The 20113-nt window shown below is 42.5% G+C and overlaps 1 protein-coding gene across 4 annotated transcripts in view; it reads right to left on the bottom strand.

The window, feature by feature from the left end:
- The window catches only part of REPS1 (RALBP1 associated Eps domain containing 1), an 80585-nt gene that overhangs the window by 35344 nt on the left and 25128 nt on the right, over positions 1 to 20113 (bottom strand). For 3 of the 4 annotated variants that reach the window (XM_083176584.1, XM_083176585.1, XM_083176587.1), the window contains exons 2-6: positions 7592 to 7715; positions 6043 to 6236; positions 4834 to 4987; positions 1671 to 1795; positions 557 to 719 (exon numbers count right to left, since the gene is read on the bottom strand). In XM_083176584.1, the coding sequence (XP_083032710.1) occupies positions 557 to 719; positions 1671 to 1795; positions 4834 to 4987; positions 6043 to 6236; positions 7592 to 7715 (760 nt within the window). The remainder of the gene's footprint in view (positions 1 to 556; positions 720 to 1670; positions 1796 to 4833; positions 4988 to 6042; positions 6237 to 7591; positions 7716 to 20113) is intronic. The other variant, XM_083176586.1, reaches the window with a different exon arrangement.

Genomic DNA, 20113 nt, shown 5'->3' with positions numbered 1-20113 from the left:
TCAGCACTGTTTGAACTATTAATAATGTGATCTGTCATGTGACAAATGGATGAACAGAAGCCTATAGTTCATCTAGTAGCACTAGTCTAGTAACACAAACCTATACTGGAATCTGCGCCCCCAGTTTGGTTGTTGTTGCTGATAATCAGACTTTGCCAGGAAGCGGTGTTGCCTTATATGCACTCATTTTGTAATACAGTATGTATCAAACACACTCTGCTTTGTGAAGTCCCTGGTTTTATTAATCTAAAACTAAAACAAAGGCCACACCTATTTTCTGGCATGCCTTCAGCTCACAGATCTGCCATTCTCTGTGCTCAGCTCTCTGCCCTAAAAAAATCCTAATCCTGTTGTGGTTGACATTTTGTATGCCCTTGGTGGCAATATAGCAGATAAATAAGCTTAATAGTGATTTTCTATTTCGAGTTGTTAATGTACATGTCTAGATTTCAAAACAGCACTCCGTATTCTTCCAGCTGATTAATGCTGAGATTTTTATACGCTAGATCGCATGCAACTTTTTAAGCAGTTGAGAATTATTCACAGAAGTCCTTACCTGGGATAAATCCATTTAGGTCCGGCTGAATGTTTTTGAATTGATTTACATAATACTGCCTTTGTTCATCGGTGATCTTCCATGGATCATCATAGCTAGTGGATTGTCTACGGATTTCATTTGTAGTGGAGGCTGATGACAAAGTGCGAACAGTTGTCTGGTCCTGGAATTAGAAGTTATTTCTTTCCTCAGCCTGAATCACACATTACAATAGAGCGGGGAGACTGTCCTAACGCAATGTGGGATGAATTTTTTTTTTCTACTTTCAAATTAGATATATTAGAAGGTTTAAAAACAATGCTGAGGAACGAATACGCATAAGATGACATATCAGCCTGTGTGCGTGCGTTTCCATTGTGTAAAAGGATTTGCCTGGTGATAAAGCAAAAGAACAAATGGGGAATTCAAAAGTGAAAGCAGCATGAACCAAGCAGTGGAAAGTGCACGTGGATGAAAGCAAAGCAATTTGACCTGGACAACTACAATAAAGCCAGTTACAAGACACTACAATTGCATTTAATGGTACATTAGCTGACCCAAAAAGTTAATTATTCAACAGGAGTACCAAAACACAAAAACAAACCAAATATGGCCAAATAACTTTTACTGGTAATATGTACTTTACTGTGTGGCTTTCAGTTATATCAGAACAGTATACTGAAGGACTTTCTGTTCAGTAATTTCAAGTTACTGTATCATCAAAATAGGTTATCTGAAACCAGAAACTTAGATATACTTAATAATTTTATTAGTAAATATAAATTTCACACACAATTCGCTCACCGTGAGAGAAAACTTCTGAAATGGGCAATGCATATTATTTAGAATTCTTCTTTAGTAAGAACACCCTTAACAATTTAGGTAAGATTATAATGAAGTATATTAATTAATACTTCTGGTCACTGGCTGAAAACCCTAACACTGAATCACTCATGTTTTGAATACAAATCGGTATAAAAGCCATAGTTAAAGTTACTCTGAGTGCCAAAACAGCTAATAAACATTATATTGTCCATTCAAAAGTAAACCACTGCAAAATGAAAGAAAAAGGAAGCCATCCGAATGAAGCAAATCAAATAAAGCAAATGAATACGCAACTAATAAAATGTCACACCTGGACAGAGGCAGGATGCATGGCTAAAAGAGCACTGCTTGGTGGGGTATCTGCAAAACTGACCCAATTTTCCTGATGTGGAAGCGGAGAGTGTGCTGGCCACGTTCCTTCCCCAGATGAACTACCTGCAATGAAATGAAAAGTAATCAAGTCACATTAATACATAGTAGTTATTAAAATACCTCAAGGCAAGCCCATAAACAATCTTTCACATATTAGAATCTATTATACAAATCCAAGCAAGCCCCAGTGAAACCGTTTGGTTGTACAATGTCAAAGAAGTCCTTCCAGAGCCCAAAAATGGCAATACCTAGCTATATAAACGTTATAATAATTAAATAAAATAAAAAAGGCATCCAAGCAAAGTCTCTGTGTCCTCTGACATCTTGCATGAGCTGAAAGGTCCCTTGCGTGTTGGGCATCTATTTTTTTTCCTGAGAATACATCCTAGTCACGTAGTTGTATGAATAAAATACACAAGCATCTTTGCAAATTAAAATGTGACATGCCTATATTCTGTGTGCGACCACACCTGTGTCTACATAGGAAATGGAATTGTACAGTTTGTCTCGTTTTCTAGGAAAACACTGTAGTGTAGTATTCCATATGCAGATACAGCAATGGTAGCAAACAGAATATAGGCATGCTGTAAATCACTAATCAGCAGAAGTTGTTTGTGCATTCGGTGAGCATCTTTTAGAGATTTTGTTTTAGTTTTTAGTGATCTTTTTTTTGTTTTTAATTTAAAAATTCGCACAACCAACCAATAGTGTTTCCTTAGCGCCCAATACACTTATGATTATTGTACTTATATACAAAAATACATTTGTTTATATAAAAATATTTATTAAAAAGTCCAATAAAAAGTTTTTTTTGACAATTCTTTTACACGGCTCCTTGTGGCTGAAGTAATTCACGGTTTTTAACAGTTGTTTTTCAATCACAATTTGTAGCAGTAACCCAACACATTTTGTTTTATCAAGAAACTTCATCAGGGGAAAACAATTGATCTACAACTTTATAAATAAGCAGAGGGAGGATTTTTAAGGCCTCATTATAAGTAGACAATTTGATAAGGTGAGGAATAGTAGCCTCTTAGTGGAGGATCGTTCTTTAACAAGCAAATTTGCTTATTTGAGGAATGGGTTTTTATCGCCAATTCCTCTATCCACTCCAGCATACATGTGCTCTCCTTGGTGTCCAACTCACAAGTGTGCTAGATTATATATCAAATGTATATTATATATCAAATGTTTGACTTTACATCAGATGTTGTTACATTATGTCATGTCACCTGCAGCTTTTTTTAATCTCGGATTTATTATTGTATTAGCATTTTGGACCAGTCATTCACCAGGTCCCAAACTGTTGGCTTGGTGTTACAGTTTTAGGGGGTATTCAATCCCGGGTCACGACTGTTGGTCTGCTAAATCACATAATTACTATGCTTATAGTGGAAGGGGTGGGGCTTAATCACATTGTCAAGCAATTAAATATCATGTTCCCATTTTAATAGGTTTTGTTTCCTGCTAGCCTTAGTCTTCTAGCCTTTATCCAGATTGCTACTTATGTTCATCCTATTACCACGATCTCTGATAATCTTATGTTATCAAACAGACTTAAGTGGTGCAGTAACAAAATTTCAACCAAAATCAGAATATATGCATGGATTACAGAGTTTAAAATCATGTATGTCCTACTTTAGGAGTTCTGTTGCAGGAGTCAGTCCTACATGGAACAATATCACTCTGTATGACAAATAACCTTTTTTTAAATCATACCAGAATCCCCCTAAAAAAAAACAAAAAACCTTTATAGTCCTCATATAACAGAAGTAAAAACTGAAAATAATTCAGATGCCTTGATGCCATTTAAGACTATACTGCAATCTTATCCAGCCATTTATCAGTGGTTGGGTGATCGATTGCACTACGTGTCAAGTAATTGCAAAGTCGCCACGCAATTGAGTACAAATGCGGCCTCATCACTGTTCAGAGGTTAGAAAGTAACTGAGGCTGCACTATGCTTCCACTGTGTAGCTGCACCAGATCGGCCATTGTCAGGTAGAAGATAGCCCAAGCTGTGATACTCTCCACTATGCCGATTTACAGTAACTTTCAATATGCAATTGAAACTGGATTTTCTTTTTTATTGCAGGAACGTGTCTTACAGGACCTGTTCAGTTTCAGATTTTTTTTCATTACTAATATTAGTGCAACACTTGTGTCATACCTGTGTAAATCCAATTAATGTTTGTCACAACACTATAACCACTACATTCATATATACATATTTCCATATATTCGAACATTTAATACCCAAGGCAATGATCCCTCTCGGTAAGAGTACCGTACTCACACGGGTGTAAATTGCAGTTCTCTCATAGAAGTATCTTTATCTTTGCTAGAGAGAAGAAGTAGTGCTGTGTCTATAAAGGTTTCTTTCAGGTCAAGAAAGATAAAGATACTTTCTTGACCTGAAAGAAACCTTATAGACACAGCATTTCTCCCTGTGAGTTGGGTCCGCCCTGTATTTATAGGGGTTACTCACCCCTCTCTTCATTGCTTTGAATGGTTCTCTTACACCATATTTTAAATTACATTATGTGTTGGAACCCGAAACAAATCAACTGTGGTCGAGACCTACTGAATTGAAAATGGAAACCAGCACCACTTTCCACTGTTCATTATATGTGCATTTTATCCAAGAATTACTTGTGGTTCTCATCTGTGAAGAGGCACCATAGTTTCTAGCTGAACCTTGGGAAAGTTCATTAGAGGCTTTTGTGAGAAGTCAGGGTTAAAGCTCTCATTTATTATTTTTTGAGACAATTATAGGGATGGAAGTGGAGTCTAAACTGCTGCAAATTATAAAATATGGTGGAAATGCAACATAAACCTACCAAGAATATTATACTTCAGAAATGTATCATTGTATTGCTGAATCCAAGCATGTCATATTTAGGAACACAACTGTAAAAGCATTAAAGACACTTCAAAACAAATAAAAATGCGCTGTAAATAAAATTTGAACAACTTTATCATATAAAAAAGAAAACTTTTCATAGAAGCTGAATTTAAAAAGACAAAAAAAATTTCACTTCGGACTAAATTTTTTTGTTGTTGTTGCTTCAGGTGATCTCAGGGCAGTTTACAAACCATACCTGTTTGTGCTTCACTGTACGGTGCCCAGAGCGGACCAGATCCTGTCACAGGCCGTTCACTGTTTCCACCACTGGCATGCCGACTATGCTTCCTCCAAGAATGTGGAGATGAAGGAGGGGACTGCTGGGGGGATACGACTGGGGAGGTGGACTCCTAACATTAAAATAAGAAAAAATTAATTAGTTCAGAAGGCTGATCATTGGGGAATGAAATAAAGTTTTAAAGTTGCAAAACTGCGTATATACCTGCAATCTTGAATTGGTACTGGTTTCCTAGCACGGCGCCCATCACACTGGATACCATAAGACTGAATATGGTGTGTGATGTGATGGGACGCAATGTTGTACAATAAAAAATTGTATGGCATTGTATGCTATACAATGCAATAGTATACGATTTTTTATTGTACAGCCACCCAGATGGGTCCTTACAATGTTAAATGCCCCCTCACTAAACGCCAACCTGAAGTGTGGCAAACGCAGCGAGCCCACGAGGGGCGGCGGTACGCGTCCTCCGACCTTTTCATACCCCCACTATCCACGTCGGCGTGGAGTTGATTTTATATAGTGTGGCGAGCGCAGCGAGCCACCGAGCCTGAAGCGTGGTGAGCATACACGGAATACGCTTCGGGCTCGGTGGCTCGCTATACTATCTAAAATCAACTCCACGCCGACGTGGATAGTGGGGGGTATGAAAAGGTCGGAGGAAGCGTACCGCCGCGCTTTGGGTTCGCGTTGATAGTGGGGGTGGCGTGGGGGTGCATTTAACATTTTAATCACCCATTAGGGTGCTTATACAATCAAAAATCGTATCGCATCTCATGTGGCTATATGGCATGCAATGCGATGCAATGGCATAAGATGCCATAAGATGCCATAAGATGAAAAAATTGGGCGCCGTGCTACGAAACAAGTACGCTTGAATTTTTATTGAATAAAAAAAATATTATTATAAAAAAAAAAAAAAAATAGATGACATCAAAATACAAGGCCAGGATTCATTTTTCATTTTTTTGGTTACCTATTATGCACACAATCTCTGCCTTTCAATTTAAAAAGAAAGTTTCAATTGTAAGAAACACAACTAAGACAAAATGATATCCTGCTGTAAAACAACTTCTGCAGAGTAATATTAGCAAATTGCATGTTGCCACTTCATCATTTGAACTAAGCTTAAATATAGAATGGTATAACCTAAATAAATCCTACCTGTTCCGTTGGACCACGTGACTGAATAACATCATGACTAACTGAACCTTTCTTGACTTGTATTCTGCCAGGGGGAGGAGGTATAACCCCTGAGTAAGAAGCGGAGTTGTCACCCTCTGAGCCATGAGGAAACTGATGTCTTGAATCCTGTTCATTCTTTGACACAAGAAATCTTGGCAGAGGCAGGTCCTTTACTGGAAAGAATAAATGGATGAACCAATGGCTATATGCAGAACAACTGTAATGCAGTAAAAGGTGTGCATAACATATATACATATAAAACCACAAAAAGCAAAGGCAAAAAACATTAGTAATTAACCATTCAAAGCATGATGAACTGAGCAGCAATGGAAGCTGAAGTAGAGATCAATAATTCAACAGTAAGCCGACTTTTCTGAGTACTTTTAATAGTCATTTTTACCTACTGTATCTTGGTCTCTAGTATTTATAGACTGCATGTAGTAAAACTAAAGGCACAATATAGGTAACTATTTTTACAATTAGTCAGTTTTAGGGATGAGTTTTGGGTGATGCCCCACTTAAGTTGGTGTGGCAAACTATGTAATTATGGAATAAAAAAAATAATAATTTTTTTAACCACTTAATATTTTTTTCTCCAGGTGTAACAGTTTTAAACCCCTAGCCTCTGTTTCTTTCCACCCAGACTGAAAAGGGTTAAAAATCACTAACACCTTAGCTTCTCACTAATGTGCGATCCAGGGGTGACTAGCTTTCAAGCCACTGAGGGCCACTGTCTACTACCTATTACATACACGGAACGGAAACGAAGGAGAGAGATTTCCTGTACAGATATATGTACAATTATCATCAACTCATGAGCAAAATAAAATGTTTTGAGAACACAAATATGGCTGTCAAAAATCACAAATCAGTAATTAATGGTCGCAATATTTACAACATGTACTTGATATGCAATATTCATTACCAATATGATATGAGAAAAGAAGCCTACAAGCCCCCAAAAAGCAATGTGTGAAATGACAATGAAAAAAAATGATAACAAATCCAAAGTAAATGAGATCAAAAACGGAATGCAACCAGTACCAGAGAGAGAGAGAGAGAGAGAGGAAAAAAACAAAACAGAGGCTCTCAGGTGATAAGGTCTAGTTAAGGTGTGAAAAGACGCTGTTAGCATTAACCAAACATAACTGGGTAATATAACTGTACAGTGCATCTGGAAAGTATTCCTGGTGCTTCACTTTCTCCGCTTTTTGTTACATTACAGCCGTATTCCAAAATGGTTCCCCAATAATGACCATATGCTATGACTGTGAGCAGTGCTTGTAGATCACCTTCGGTATTCACTTGTTGTTTCCACCTCACTGGTTCTATTCAGCAAGGTGGAAACAGCGAGTGTGCCCATTAAAACGGCGGGGCTCATCATAAAATGCAGCGGGCTCGCCGCATTCAAGGCAAACCTCGCCATTTAAGAGGATCTCGGAATGTGATGGAATATGGCGAGTGTCTTTGATGGCTGGTTTTCGACGACAGACATCAAAAAGCGATCAGGCTAAGAAACCATGCTTACCAGTGTTTAAACTTTCAACTCGCAATGGCAAACTAGACTGTGCCACTGCTACAAGCTTCAGCGCAATGTAGAACTGGCTTCTTCCAAAATAGCCAAGTCTTGTTGCTCCACAGAGTTCCATTATCTGAAAAAATATTACAAATACTAATTAAAGGAAACCAAATTTGTAAAATGATTTATAGTGTGCAAAAAAAAAAAAGAAGTAAACTGAGGAAGAGGGAACACACTAAAATACTGAGAAAATCAAATAAAAACATGAAAAATACAAAGAAACCAAACTGCAATAAGCCATCTATTGAAAGTAGTAACAGAAGCCAACACATTTTATATTAAATTATATATAAAATCGGGTCCATTGTATGCCATTATACTGGCATACAATGCGACTGATGCGATGGACCCGATTTTACATAGGGAACAATGTTAAATGGCCCAATAGACCCAATTTTTGATTGTATACCCACCCTAATGGTTAATTTGTATGTGAAATGCCCCCCATTGTTAACGTCACCCCATGATGAACGCCAACCCGAAGCATGGCAAGCGCGTGAGGGGCGGTGGTACGCGTCCTCCGACCTTTTCATACCCCCACTATCCACGTCGGCGTGGAGTTGATTTTATATATAGTGTGGCGAGCACAGCGAGCCCCGCGAGGGGACACGTAATACCTGTGACATACGGGGCTCGCCATACTATATAAAATCAACTCCACTCCGACGTGGATAGTGGGGGTATGAAAAGGTCGGAGGACGAGTACCGCCGCCCCTCGCGGGCTCGCTGCGCTTGCCACGCTTCGGGTTGGTGTTCATCGTGGGGTGGCGTTAACAATGGGGGGCATTTGACCCATCAGGGTGGGGATACAATGAAAATTGGGGTCTGGGGGGCATTTAAAATTGGTTCCAATATAAAAATTGCATCGATCGCATCGCATGCGATTTGGTTGCATGCGATTTTTTAGGACTCGATGGATACAATTTTTATTGCTGGCGCCATTCTAGGAAACAGGTACCCGAAAAATCAATGGAGAAAGCAGTTCTCCATTTGAGCATTGAAGACACTCTCGGCGAATCCCAGTGAAAACCCCATTGAAATACACCAGCGAATTACAGCGAGCATGAAACGGAGAACTGGCTGGCATTCTCGGTTTGCTTTTGGTGAACAGTGAACATAGTGTTCCCGCTAGGCTGTTTTAGCGGGGCGCTGCGCCCTGCCCTGCTAGCAGCACCCCGGTGCCCTGGCTGTGTGCACAGGTCAGCGCAGCGCCGCCTTAGACGGCGATTCCCAGCGCTTCCCCGGCAGCACGGTAACTTCAGGGGTGCCGGCCCCGCCTCCTTTAGTGACGGCGCCGGCCGGGCCCACCACCTTTTCGTGACGTCGCGGCCCGGGCACACCCCTTTTCGTGACACCGCTGCCCAGGACCGCCCACAATTGTGATGTCGGCGGGCCCGGTCTGCCCCCCTTGCGCTGCGGCGCCCTGCCCGCCCTCATTTCTAGAGGGAACACTGGAACATTGAATAGGGCGAATCATATTTTCAGTGAAGAAAATTCACCGCAAGGAGTGAAATCAGCCGGATTCACCGAAAAAACGGTGAATCGGGAGCATTGAATACTGGCCAATGACTGAATTAGCTCAAAGACTTTAGAGGGGATCTAAATCTTTCAAACAACTGAATCACTCCCTGAGAATGTACGGGTTTTATCAGGGGGCAGTCCTTATCAAACTGGCATAAAAATATTTTTTTCCGCACTTCAATTTTCTGTTCCTGCAGAAAATGTTTTCCTAGCTGATTAAGCAAATAAAATAATAATTATAATAAAAAACCGAATAGGAACGGAGGTAGTGATGCAAAACAGCCATTCCATGAAACAAGTACCAATGTCCCATACATGACTACTGAAAATAAAAACTTTTCTTTTAAGATGACAGGTTAAAACTTGTACCATACAGAGACTTTCGGTTTCAAAGTCTATAAAAAATTAAGCGTTGTAAGTAAAACAAAAAAAAAAAGGACATTTGTGTTCTGTAAAAAGCTCAAATCAGTACATTTGTACATGACAGAGGTGTTTGCATTTGATAAATAGAGAAAGGAACTACACTTGTCTGAGCTGTAACATTCCATACAACAGTTACTAAGGGCTCAGGAACAGAGTGTACGGGAAACACTAATGAATGACTTTAGTCAGCTTCTGTCTGAAGAATTTCTCTCTTTGGGAATAAGTTGCGCACAAGTTTTCATTATGTATAGGAATTATGAAAAAAGAAATAAGTGACCATAAGCAAATGCATTACTGTAATGTATCTGAAGATGTATTTTTGATCATAACTGGTTGTAGATCAGGTTAATATTTAACACAGGTGGTTCAATAACTGTATACATTACAACACTATAGAAAAACATCTTAAATTAAATTAAGACGTTTAATCCCTTTAAATATACCTACCATGAACCACATTAGATTAAATCAGCTATGTAATTGTGAAAGACAGCTTTCTATAAACAAAGCCAAAAAAAAGCAACCAAACAGGTTTTCCCCTTGCTATAGCGTGCCTTCCAAGAGCACACCCAAGAGGGAAAGATAAACACAACCTAACTAATGCGCTCATTTAATCCTTTCCCTATGAACAACATCTGTATTTTATCTGTGAAACCAATATGCACATTATTAAGGCCATTTCACAATAATAAAGTCTTTCCTTTCACATTCAGACTGCATGATGTGACAGCCATCCAATGTTACCAAAATCGGCTGAAGCTAGGGAGGGCAATCCCAGCATTTGATTGTTGGGATTCTGTGATTTTTGCACAAAAAAATTGCTGGAATTCATAGGATTGGATTGCACATGCACAGATGTACCGGGCAGCATTAGCAGCACTTGCGTCAGGCTCTGCCCAACTGTCCAAACCTGGTGAAAGTGATCTTTATGGTGCTTAGGCAGGCAGCCATAGACACACAGACATGGCCATTTAAATGTAGCTCTATTCACCAGCCAATCGGACTTAGAGGACCAGCAGACAAATCAAAGAAGGTGCTGCAGCAGTAGCTCCTGATAAGCTTCAGAACCTCCAGCTCTGATTGGCTGGTAGTCTGCACTACATTTATAATGGCGCTGTGTATCTATGGCTGCTGGCATAATATTAAGTGCCGTGTACACACTCCCATACCTCCCAACTGTCACGCTTACCGCGGGAACATCTCGATATTCGGGGACGTTCCCGCGTCCCGCCATTGTCCCGCGGTGGGGGGGGGGGACAGTTGGGAGCCCCCCCAGCTTGCCGAGAATAGACGCTGTGCGCATCCGACCTCCCAACTTCAAAAGTTGGGAGGTATGCACTCCCTACATCCATCCTCACTGATCTCTAACACACACCATCACTCACCACTCCCTATAGGAATCCATAATGCAACCCTGGGATAGACTTCTGTAAACCAAAATCCTAGGTTTGGAAAAACGGCCCAGGAATGGGCAGCTGTGATTTGCAGGTATGAAAAAAAAAATAATAGGACACTGTCATAAAATATGCCAAGGCTAGGAATGCCAATCCCGGGGCATTTTCCGGGGATTTAAAAATGCTCAATCCCGGGATTCCCAGGATTGGCATCCCTAACTTAAAAGTGCAGCGGTGGCCGGAGCAGGAGTGTGTGGTAGAGTCAGGGTGCAGTGACTTGTCCTGCGCAGCATGACCTCTGACCGTCACGCTGTGCAGAGCCGGAGGCCAGGTATCAGGAACAGCCGGGAAATCCCAGGATTGGAAACTCTAATCACGGGATTGAAATCCCAGCAGTTTTGGGGCCAAATCCCGGGATCCCGCTGATCCCGAGATTGGCCACCATAGTCAAGGCCTGTCTACCCTATGGTCTTAAACTAGAAAATATCCAGATAATCAATGTTTTTGTCACAGTAATTTTGAATATTTGTATGCGAAGGTTATGGGGGGGGGGGGAACGCAATGTTGATTCAGACCGTCAGAATTCTGAATTCAATCTTCAGACTATCGGAAATGATCCGACAGTCGGTCCAGCTGCGGATTGTCAAAAACGGACGCAGATTGTCAATGGATTCAACAATCCATCAGCTATTTTTGAAAATGCAGAAGTGACTTTTTAAAAAGGTCGAATCTGCATGCCTTTAATGTGGTCATAAATGGCTGCATTGGGGGCGCGGCCACGGCGGCATGTGAGTGAGGGAGGAAGGAGCTGGCTCTCCTGTGGAAATGAGCTCCATAATCCCCCCACGCACCTGCAGTATCTAAAGGCTAAAGTAGCAAACCCACCAGCTTCGCTTACCCGGGCTCAGCCAGATGGTGCAGCCGAGTCATTGCTGAGACCTGGATACGGAGAAGGGCCGGCGTCGCGTGAGCTGGGAGAGCGTGAGTGACGCGAGAGAGAGTGACGCGTCAGGCACCCGGCGCAGCTTCCGTCCGTCTCCAGAGGACAAACGGAGAGGGCAGACGAGCAAACACAGAGCAGCGGCGACAAGCGGCGAGGCACCAATACAGACCGGCTGCAGTCTCAACCCAGACATCCCCCCCAGAGCGTGCCGGGGCCGCAAAGTTCGTGTGGCAAGCAGGGAGAGAGCGGTGTGATCCGGGCGAAGGAGACGCTGAAAGCAGCTCCAGGAAAAACGCCTGCAAGCCATACCCTTCAAACAGCAGAAAGCACTACAGCCGGAGCCTTGAAGCAGCGCGGTTTACAGCTGCAAGAGTCTTTAGGCGAGGGGAGGTCGCAGCGACAGAAAAGCATCAGGATCTCCACATCATTTCTTCTGCCCGAGACCCTGTTCCCAGACAACCCAGGGGAGCAGCTGTATTCGTTTACCCAGTTGAGATAAGAGCAGTGCCAGCTGAAAGCTCCAAAAAGGTACCGGCAAAATATATATAAGACTGTAATTGCTTGGCCGAAAAGTACAGGCAAATCAGGTATAGGTCTACCTGGGGTCAGGTGCAGAGAAGCCAGGGATAAATCTATGGTAATTGACTGTGCTTAAAATTCAACCTGGTGCACCCAGACAGGGGCAAAAGGGTTTGGTGAACTTCGTTCAGTGTACCAGACCAATCCCCTTAGCCTAATATTCAAGAGGAATAGCTGGCATCCGTAAGGGCATCAGTAAGGATAATGGGCAAGACCGGGCAAAACACCGCCGCAGCCCGATTAGAGAAGTATGCAAGAACACAGGGTAATACAACTGCCAACTCACAGCCCAACACCGCCCAAACTACCCCATCGAAAGGGCCTGGTGAGCCGCGCCCCACTGAGGTAACTCTCCAGCAGGTGTAAGAGGCGATAAATACATGCGAATCCCGCTTGTCAGATCAAATTAATAAAATTCAGGTCGGACTTAATGCTACTGAGGAGCGATGCTCAGAAAACCAGGGAAAGAGTTACGGAGGTTGAAAACAGGGTATCTTCTGTGGAAGACGTGGTTGCCACTATACAGGAACAAGTAAAAATGATGTCTGGCCAACTGTCCGATATACGTTTAAAAATGGCAGATTTTGAGGGGAGACTTCGCCGGAACAATATTAGATTTATAGGCCTGGAAAAACGAGTGGAAGGGAGCCACCCGGAAAAGTTCCTGGAGGACTGGTTGATACAGGCCTTTGGTAGGGAGTCATTCTCCTAACAGTTTGTGGTAGAAAAGGGCCCATCGGGTGCCGGCGCGACCGAATCCTCCTGGGGGTCCCCCTCGTACATTTATTGCCAAATTTCTGAATTATAAAGATCGGGACTCAGTACTTCGCCTGACAAGGAATAAAGATGACTTTGGCCATAGCGGGAAAAGGATTTCCGCATTCCCAGACTTCCCAGTTGAAGTTCAGCGCGAGAGATCAAAGTTCAGGGAGGTTAAAATCAGGCTAAGAGCTAGAGTTGAAATACTCGATGCTGTATCCCTCCAAGCTAAGAGTCGAAGTAAACAGGTCTACTAAATTTTTTGGTACTTATGTAGTATCTGGGCTGCCGATTTTTTGATTGTATGCCTTAAGTTAAGGCATACAATCAGATGCGATGCGATGCGATATCGCATCGCATCGCATCCGATATCGCATCCGATATCGGATGCGATGACCCGATTTTTCCATAGGAATCAATGTTAAAATGATTCCTATGGAAAAATGGGTCCTTTTCATACCCCTACTATCCAAGTGGGCATGGAGTTGGATATAAACCTGTGGCGAGCGTAGCGAGCCACCGAGCCCGAAGCGTGGCGAGCGAAGCGAGCCCCGCGAGGGGACGGTATTCGTCCCCTCGCGGGGCTCGCTTCGCTCGCCACGCTTCGGGCTCGGTGGCTCGCTACGCTCGCCACAGGTTTATATCCAACTCCATGCCCACTTGGATAGTAGGGGTATGAAAAGGACCCATTTTTCCCATTGAATTCCATGTTAAAATGGACTCAGTCCATTTTAACATTGATTCCTATGGAAAAATCGGGTCATCGCATCGCATCGCATCGCATCGAATCGCATGGTCGCATGCGATGCGATGCGATCTCCCGATCCGACCCGATTTAGAAATCGGCAGCCCAGATACTACATAAGTACCAATTTTTTTTCTCCCCAGGAGAGGTCGCAAGGTGGCTCGATGGGACTTATCCTGGATTAAAACAGTTGGCCAATCTGCAAACAAGTGGTCCGCTGCTTTAATAATATGACAATGACTGTGCCAAAGATATACACTATAAGGGTGTTTTGCTTGCTGTGATATTTTTTCTTTTCTCTGTGAAAAGTTGGTAAAAGCTCGACAGTAGCCCCATTCTGGTGCTGTCTGGCAGAGTGCAGGTTAAGTTTTTCCTTGATATATTGTGGTTGTGTTTTTTTTCTTCTCTCTCAGTACTCTTCAAGGAAATAGTTTGCCAGCACTGGCCGGGCCCGGATAATTGTTGATAAGATTCATAGATGCGTTGGGTAGTAAGGATTGGTGCATGGGGGGAGGGGGGGAGTTCAATGTATAGGAGATCGATATTTGGGTACCAACGGAGAGCCAGCCACGCAATTGGTGGCCAATTATAAATAGCCCTCGGGAAAGTAGGGCAATAGGGGGGGAAATAGGTACGCCAGGAGTTCCGGGTAGTACAGGGTGGGGGAGGGGAGGAGGGAGGGGGGGTTATTTTGTACTGTATTGTTGTTATATGTGTGCACATTGCAAACCAAAACTCCCACTATGGGATGGTAGTGGGAGGAGGGGGGAGATCTGGGGTGGCACGGGGAAGACGGGAAGGGAGGAGAGAGGGAGAGAGGAAAGTTGGAAAGATTAAAAAAAAGGGAAAGGGGTTCAAAGTAAAGGGTTATGGTTAAATTCATGTCATGGAATGTCAGAGTACTTATTGACAAAGTCAAGAGATCACTGGTCCTAAATCACTGTAAAATGTTGGAGGCTGATATTTGCCTGAAAGAAACTCACTTGTTTGGGGACAAACTCGCAGCCTTGAAAAGGCCATGGCTAGGTACACTCCATGCCCCCTTCACATCTCTTGCTAGAGGGGTCTCAATTCTGGTAAAGAAGACGGTAGTATTCGAAGGGCGTAACATAAAGATTGATCCTGGGGGTTGATACATTTTTGTAGACAGTTGTATAAATCAGGTGGATATAACACGTCTAAATGTATATATCCCCCCCCCCTCTTCTCATACGACGAAATGAGGGCAGCCGTGGAATTTTCCCTTCTTTACCCAACAAACCATCTTATCTGCCTAGGAGACTTTAATAACGTAGTCTCCCCAAAATTAGACAGATGTTCTACAGGTATTACAAAAACCCATAGGGGAGGGAGGGGGTTTGCAGAGTTTTTGGAAGGGATCGGTTGGATAGACCCATGGCGAATAAGACATCCGACGCTCACTCAGTTTTCGTGTTATTCAGCATCGTATGGTGCCTTTTCAAGAATAGACATGATCCTCGTCTCAGACACCATAATTAATAAAGTAATTCAAATAGAATACAAGGCTAGGGGCATATCGGACCACTCTCCAATAACAATGCAGATAGACTTAGCAGAGATAAAGGGGTAGAGATATTGGAAGCTACAACCATTCTGGCTGTCACAGTTCAATAATGATGAGATAGAGCAAGAGATAGTGGCCTTTTTTGAACTAAATGAGGGGTCAACCTCCAGTTCCTGCTTATGGGATACTTTTAAGGCTTTTTTTCGAGGTATACTTATTAAAAAAAATTGCCTATGTAAAGGGATGTCATCGGGCAAAGGCACGTAAGATGGAGGAGCGCACCCTAGAATTAGAAAATGCATATTTGGTAAGTAAGGCAGATATAGATAAGCAGGAATGGCAAAATATGCAGGCTAAATGGCTGGAATACCTTCAAGAAGTAAACTATCGAAGGCTCCAGTTACAATCACACTAATGGTATTCCAACGCCGATAAGGGGGGGAAATTACTTGCCTATCTATCTAGAACTGACAAACCCTCTAATGTAATATTTAAAATCCTGACGGAACAGGACGATATATTGACCACAACCCCAGAAATAGCGGACGAGTTTGTTGCCCATTTTGGAAAAGTATACCAATCCACTGTGTCCCCGAATGGAGAGGAGTTAGGGAAATTCTTGGAGGACATTGAGCTTCCTCGTCTGTCCGCGGAAGCCCGGGAGCTCTTGGAGAGGCCTAGTGTGGCCAATCCCGGGATCGGCGGGATCCGGCCTAAAAAAGTCCGGGATTTCAATCCCGGGATTTTGGGATTAGACTGCGCATGCGCAGTCTAATGCCGGGCAGCGTCTGAGCACTCGCTCAGACGCTGCCCGGCTGTTCCCGTAACCTGACCTGGCGTGCGGGCCTGCGTAGCGTGACAGTAGAGGTCACGCTGCGCAGGCCACACGTCACCAGTGACCGCCTACCCGCCTCTTCTCCGCCGCCCGCCTGCCCGCCTCTTCTCTGCCGCCCGCCTGCCTCCGCCCACTGTCTTCTATGGAGGTGCACTTGCCGGGAGGCACCGTGCACCTCCAAACCCACTCCCGGCCGCACCCTAATGTAAGTAGATGTGCGGGTCGGGTCCTATGCTAAAAATGTTTTTTTTTTGGTGGGGATGCCAATCCCGGGATCCACGGGATTGAGCATTTTTCAATCCCGGGATTGAAAAAATGCCCCGGGATTGGCATCCCTAGAGAGGCCTATTTCCCTTGAGGAAGTCGAAAATGTAATCAAAGCTCTGCCCACAGGAAAAGCACCAGGCCTTGACGGCCTGCCGGCCGAGGTATACCAAAAATATGCCAAAATTATAATCCCACGGTTAGTTACTCTCTGTCAAGATGTATCAAAGGAAGGGGAACTGCCAGAATCTATGGGGGACGCCTCCATGGTGTTTATACCAAAAAAGGATAAAGACCCGACGAGAGTTGATTCATACATACCAATATCGCTAGTGTCAGACGCGAAGATAATAGCAAAGATTATGGCGAATAGACTCAGTCGTGTAATTCAAGGCATAATACACCATGATCAATCAGGGTTCATGAGTGGAAAACCCACTCTTATCAACCTAAGACGGGTGTTTACGTATGTCCAACATGCTAATGTAAGAGGAAGGAGCGCAGCAGTGGCCTCATTTGATGCGAACAAAGCGTTCGATTCGGTTGAGTGGAGCTATTTATGGGGCACCCTGGGAGCCTTTGGTTTCGGACCAGGGTCTCCATAAATGGATATACATCTTCATTCTTCTCATTAAACAGAGGAACCCGGCAGGGTTGCCCGCTCTCTCCTCTTATATTCGCAGTGGCGATTGAGCCCCTCGTCTGCCTGTTAAGATCTAAACATAGAAACATAGAATTTGACGGCAGATAAGAACCACTTGGCCCATCTAGTCTGCCCCTTTTTTTAAACATGTTACCTCAAACCATATTTGATCCTTATTTTTTTGTAAGGATATCAATATGCTTATCCCAAGCATGTTTAAATTGTACTACTGTATTTGCGTCTACCACCTCTGTTGGGAGGCTATTCCACTTATCTACTACTCTTTCTGTGAAAAAATTCTTCCTCGCATTTCCCCTGAATCTTCCTCCCTCTAGTTTCAGTGCATGTCCTCGTGTTCTGTTGCTCCTCTTCCTGTGAAGAATGTCTCCCACCTGTACCTTGTTAAAGCCCTTGATATATTTGAAAGTTTCTATCATGTCCCCCCTTTCCCTTCTCTGCTCTAAAGTATACATATTAAGATCTTTTAGTCTTTCCTGGTACGTTTTGTGATGTAGGCCATGCACCATTTTAGTTGCTCTTCTTTGTACAGTCTCTAATGTATTTATATCCTTCTGGAAATATGGCCTCCAGAACTGAACACAATACTCTAGGTGAGGTCGTACCAATGACCTATACAGTGGCATTATTACTTCTTTCTTTCTACTGCTGATACCTCTCCCTATGCAACCAAGCATCTGACTTGCCTTCTTCATTGCTTTGTTACATTGCCTACCTGCTTTTAAGTCCCCTGAAATAGTGACACCTAGATCCCTCTCTTCCTCAGTAGTTTCCATTATAGTGCCATTTATACTATATTGAGTCTTTGGATTTCTGAGACCCAAGTGCATGATTTTGCATTTTTTGGCATTAAACTGTAGTTGCCATTCTCTTGACCATTTCTCTAATCTGCCTATATCCTCAATCATTTGTTTTACCCCTCCTGGCGTGTCTACCCTGTTGCATACCTTTGTGTCATCTGCAAAAAGGCACATTTTACCCTCAATTCCATTTGCAATATCACCAATAAAGATATTAAAAAGCACCGGTCCAAGTACAGATCCCTGGGGTACTCCACTTGTAACCTTTCCCTCCTTTGACTGTACTCCGTTTACTACAACTCTCTGTTTTCTGTCCTGCAACCACGCTCTTATCCATTCAACTATCTTAGAATCCAATCCCAAGCTTTCAAGTTTATTTAACAGTCTGCGATGTGGGACAGTGTCAAAAGCTTTACTAAAGTCTAGATAAGCTACATCTACAGCCCCACCGTGATCTATTACTTTAGTCACCCAGTCAAAAAAGTCAATAAGATTTGTTTGACATGATCTTCCCCCAGTAAACCCATGCTGTTTTGGATCCTGTAAATTGCTGGTTTTGAGATATTCTACAACTCTTTGTTTTAAGAGTGTTTCCATCAATTTCCCTACTACTGATGTAAGGCTCACTGGTCGATAGTTGCTTACCTCTTCCTTGCTTCCACTTTTGTGCAGTGGGACTACATTCGCTGTTTTCCAGTCCTCTGGGATTACTCCAGTAGCTAGTGACTGTTTGAATAATTCTGTTATTGGTTTTACCAGCTCCCCTTTAAGCTCTTTTAGTATCCTTGGATGTATCCCATCTGGCCCCATTGATTTATCCACTTTCAGTTTTGAGAGTTCTGTGAGGACTTTCTCCTCTGTAAATGTACTTGTCTCTCCCTCAGTTTTCTGACTATACTTGCAACTTAACTGTGGCCCCTTCCCCTCGCTTTCAGCAGTGAATACTGAGCAGAAATAATTATTAATATTATCTGCTATTACATTGTCCCCCTCAAGAAAACTTCCACTCTCTGTCTTCAGTCTAATTATTCCACTTTTGGTTTTTCTCCTTTCACTTATATACCTAAAAAAAAGTTTTCCCCCCTTTACCCACTGACTGGGCCATTTTCTCTTCAGCCTGAGCTTTTGCACATCTGATTACCTTCTTAGCCTCCTTCTGTCTAACAAGATACACCTCTTTGTCCTCATTCTTCTGCGTCTGCTTAAATTTCTTAAAGGCCAACTTTTTTGCTTTCACAATACTTGCTACTTCTTTTGCAAACCACAATGGCTTTCTTTTTCTTGTGTTTTTCCTAACTCTTTTGACACAAAGTTCTGTTGCTTTTAGAATTGCACTTTTTAATTTTTCCCACTTATCCTGCACTCCTTCCAAGTTCTTCCACTCTGCCAAAGAATCCCTTACAGAGTTTCCCATCTCTACAAAATCAGCCTTCCTAAAATCTAACACCTTTGTTTTTGTGTGCGATGAGTCAGTCTCTGTCTTTATTTTGAACCATACTGCTTGATGGTCACTGGATCCCAGATTTTCACCCACATTTATGTCAGATATTCTGTCACCATTTGTAAGTATTAAGTCTAATATTGCGTCCTTACGAGTGGGCTCCCTCACCAATTGCTGGAGGGATGCTCCTTGCAAGGAATTCAGCATGTCCCTACTTCTGGTGGAACTTGCAACAGGCAGCTCCCAGTTTACATCAGGTAGATTAAAGTCTCCCATGATTATCACCTCTCCTTTTAATGCCATTTTATTGATGTCCTGCAATAGGCTCTTGTCTAGTTCCTCTTCCTGACCTGGTGGTCTGTAGATCACACACACATTATATATAATATATATATATATATATATATATATATATATATATATATATATATATATATATATATATATATATATATATATATATATATATATATATATATATATATATAGTCAGGACCCGGCCAGAGAGAACAGATATAATCTCGTCTCACTTTATGCAGACGACTTACTGGTCGGATTGGCGGATCCAGAGCAAGATCTCC

This window comes from Crinia signifera, chromosome 3 (genome assembly GCF_055691185.1).
Source record: "Crinia signifera chromosome 3, ASM5569118v1, whole genome shotgun sequence".
Taxonomy (NCBI): domain Eukaryota; kingdom Metazoa; phylum Chordata; class Amphibia; order Anura; family Myobatrachidae; genus Crinia; species Crinia signifera.
Note: the sequence above shows the minus strand (reverse complement) of the source record. Positions and strands in the feature narration are given on the sequence as shown.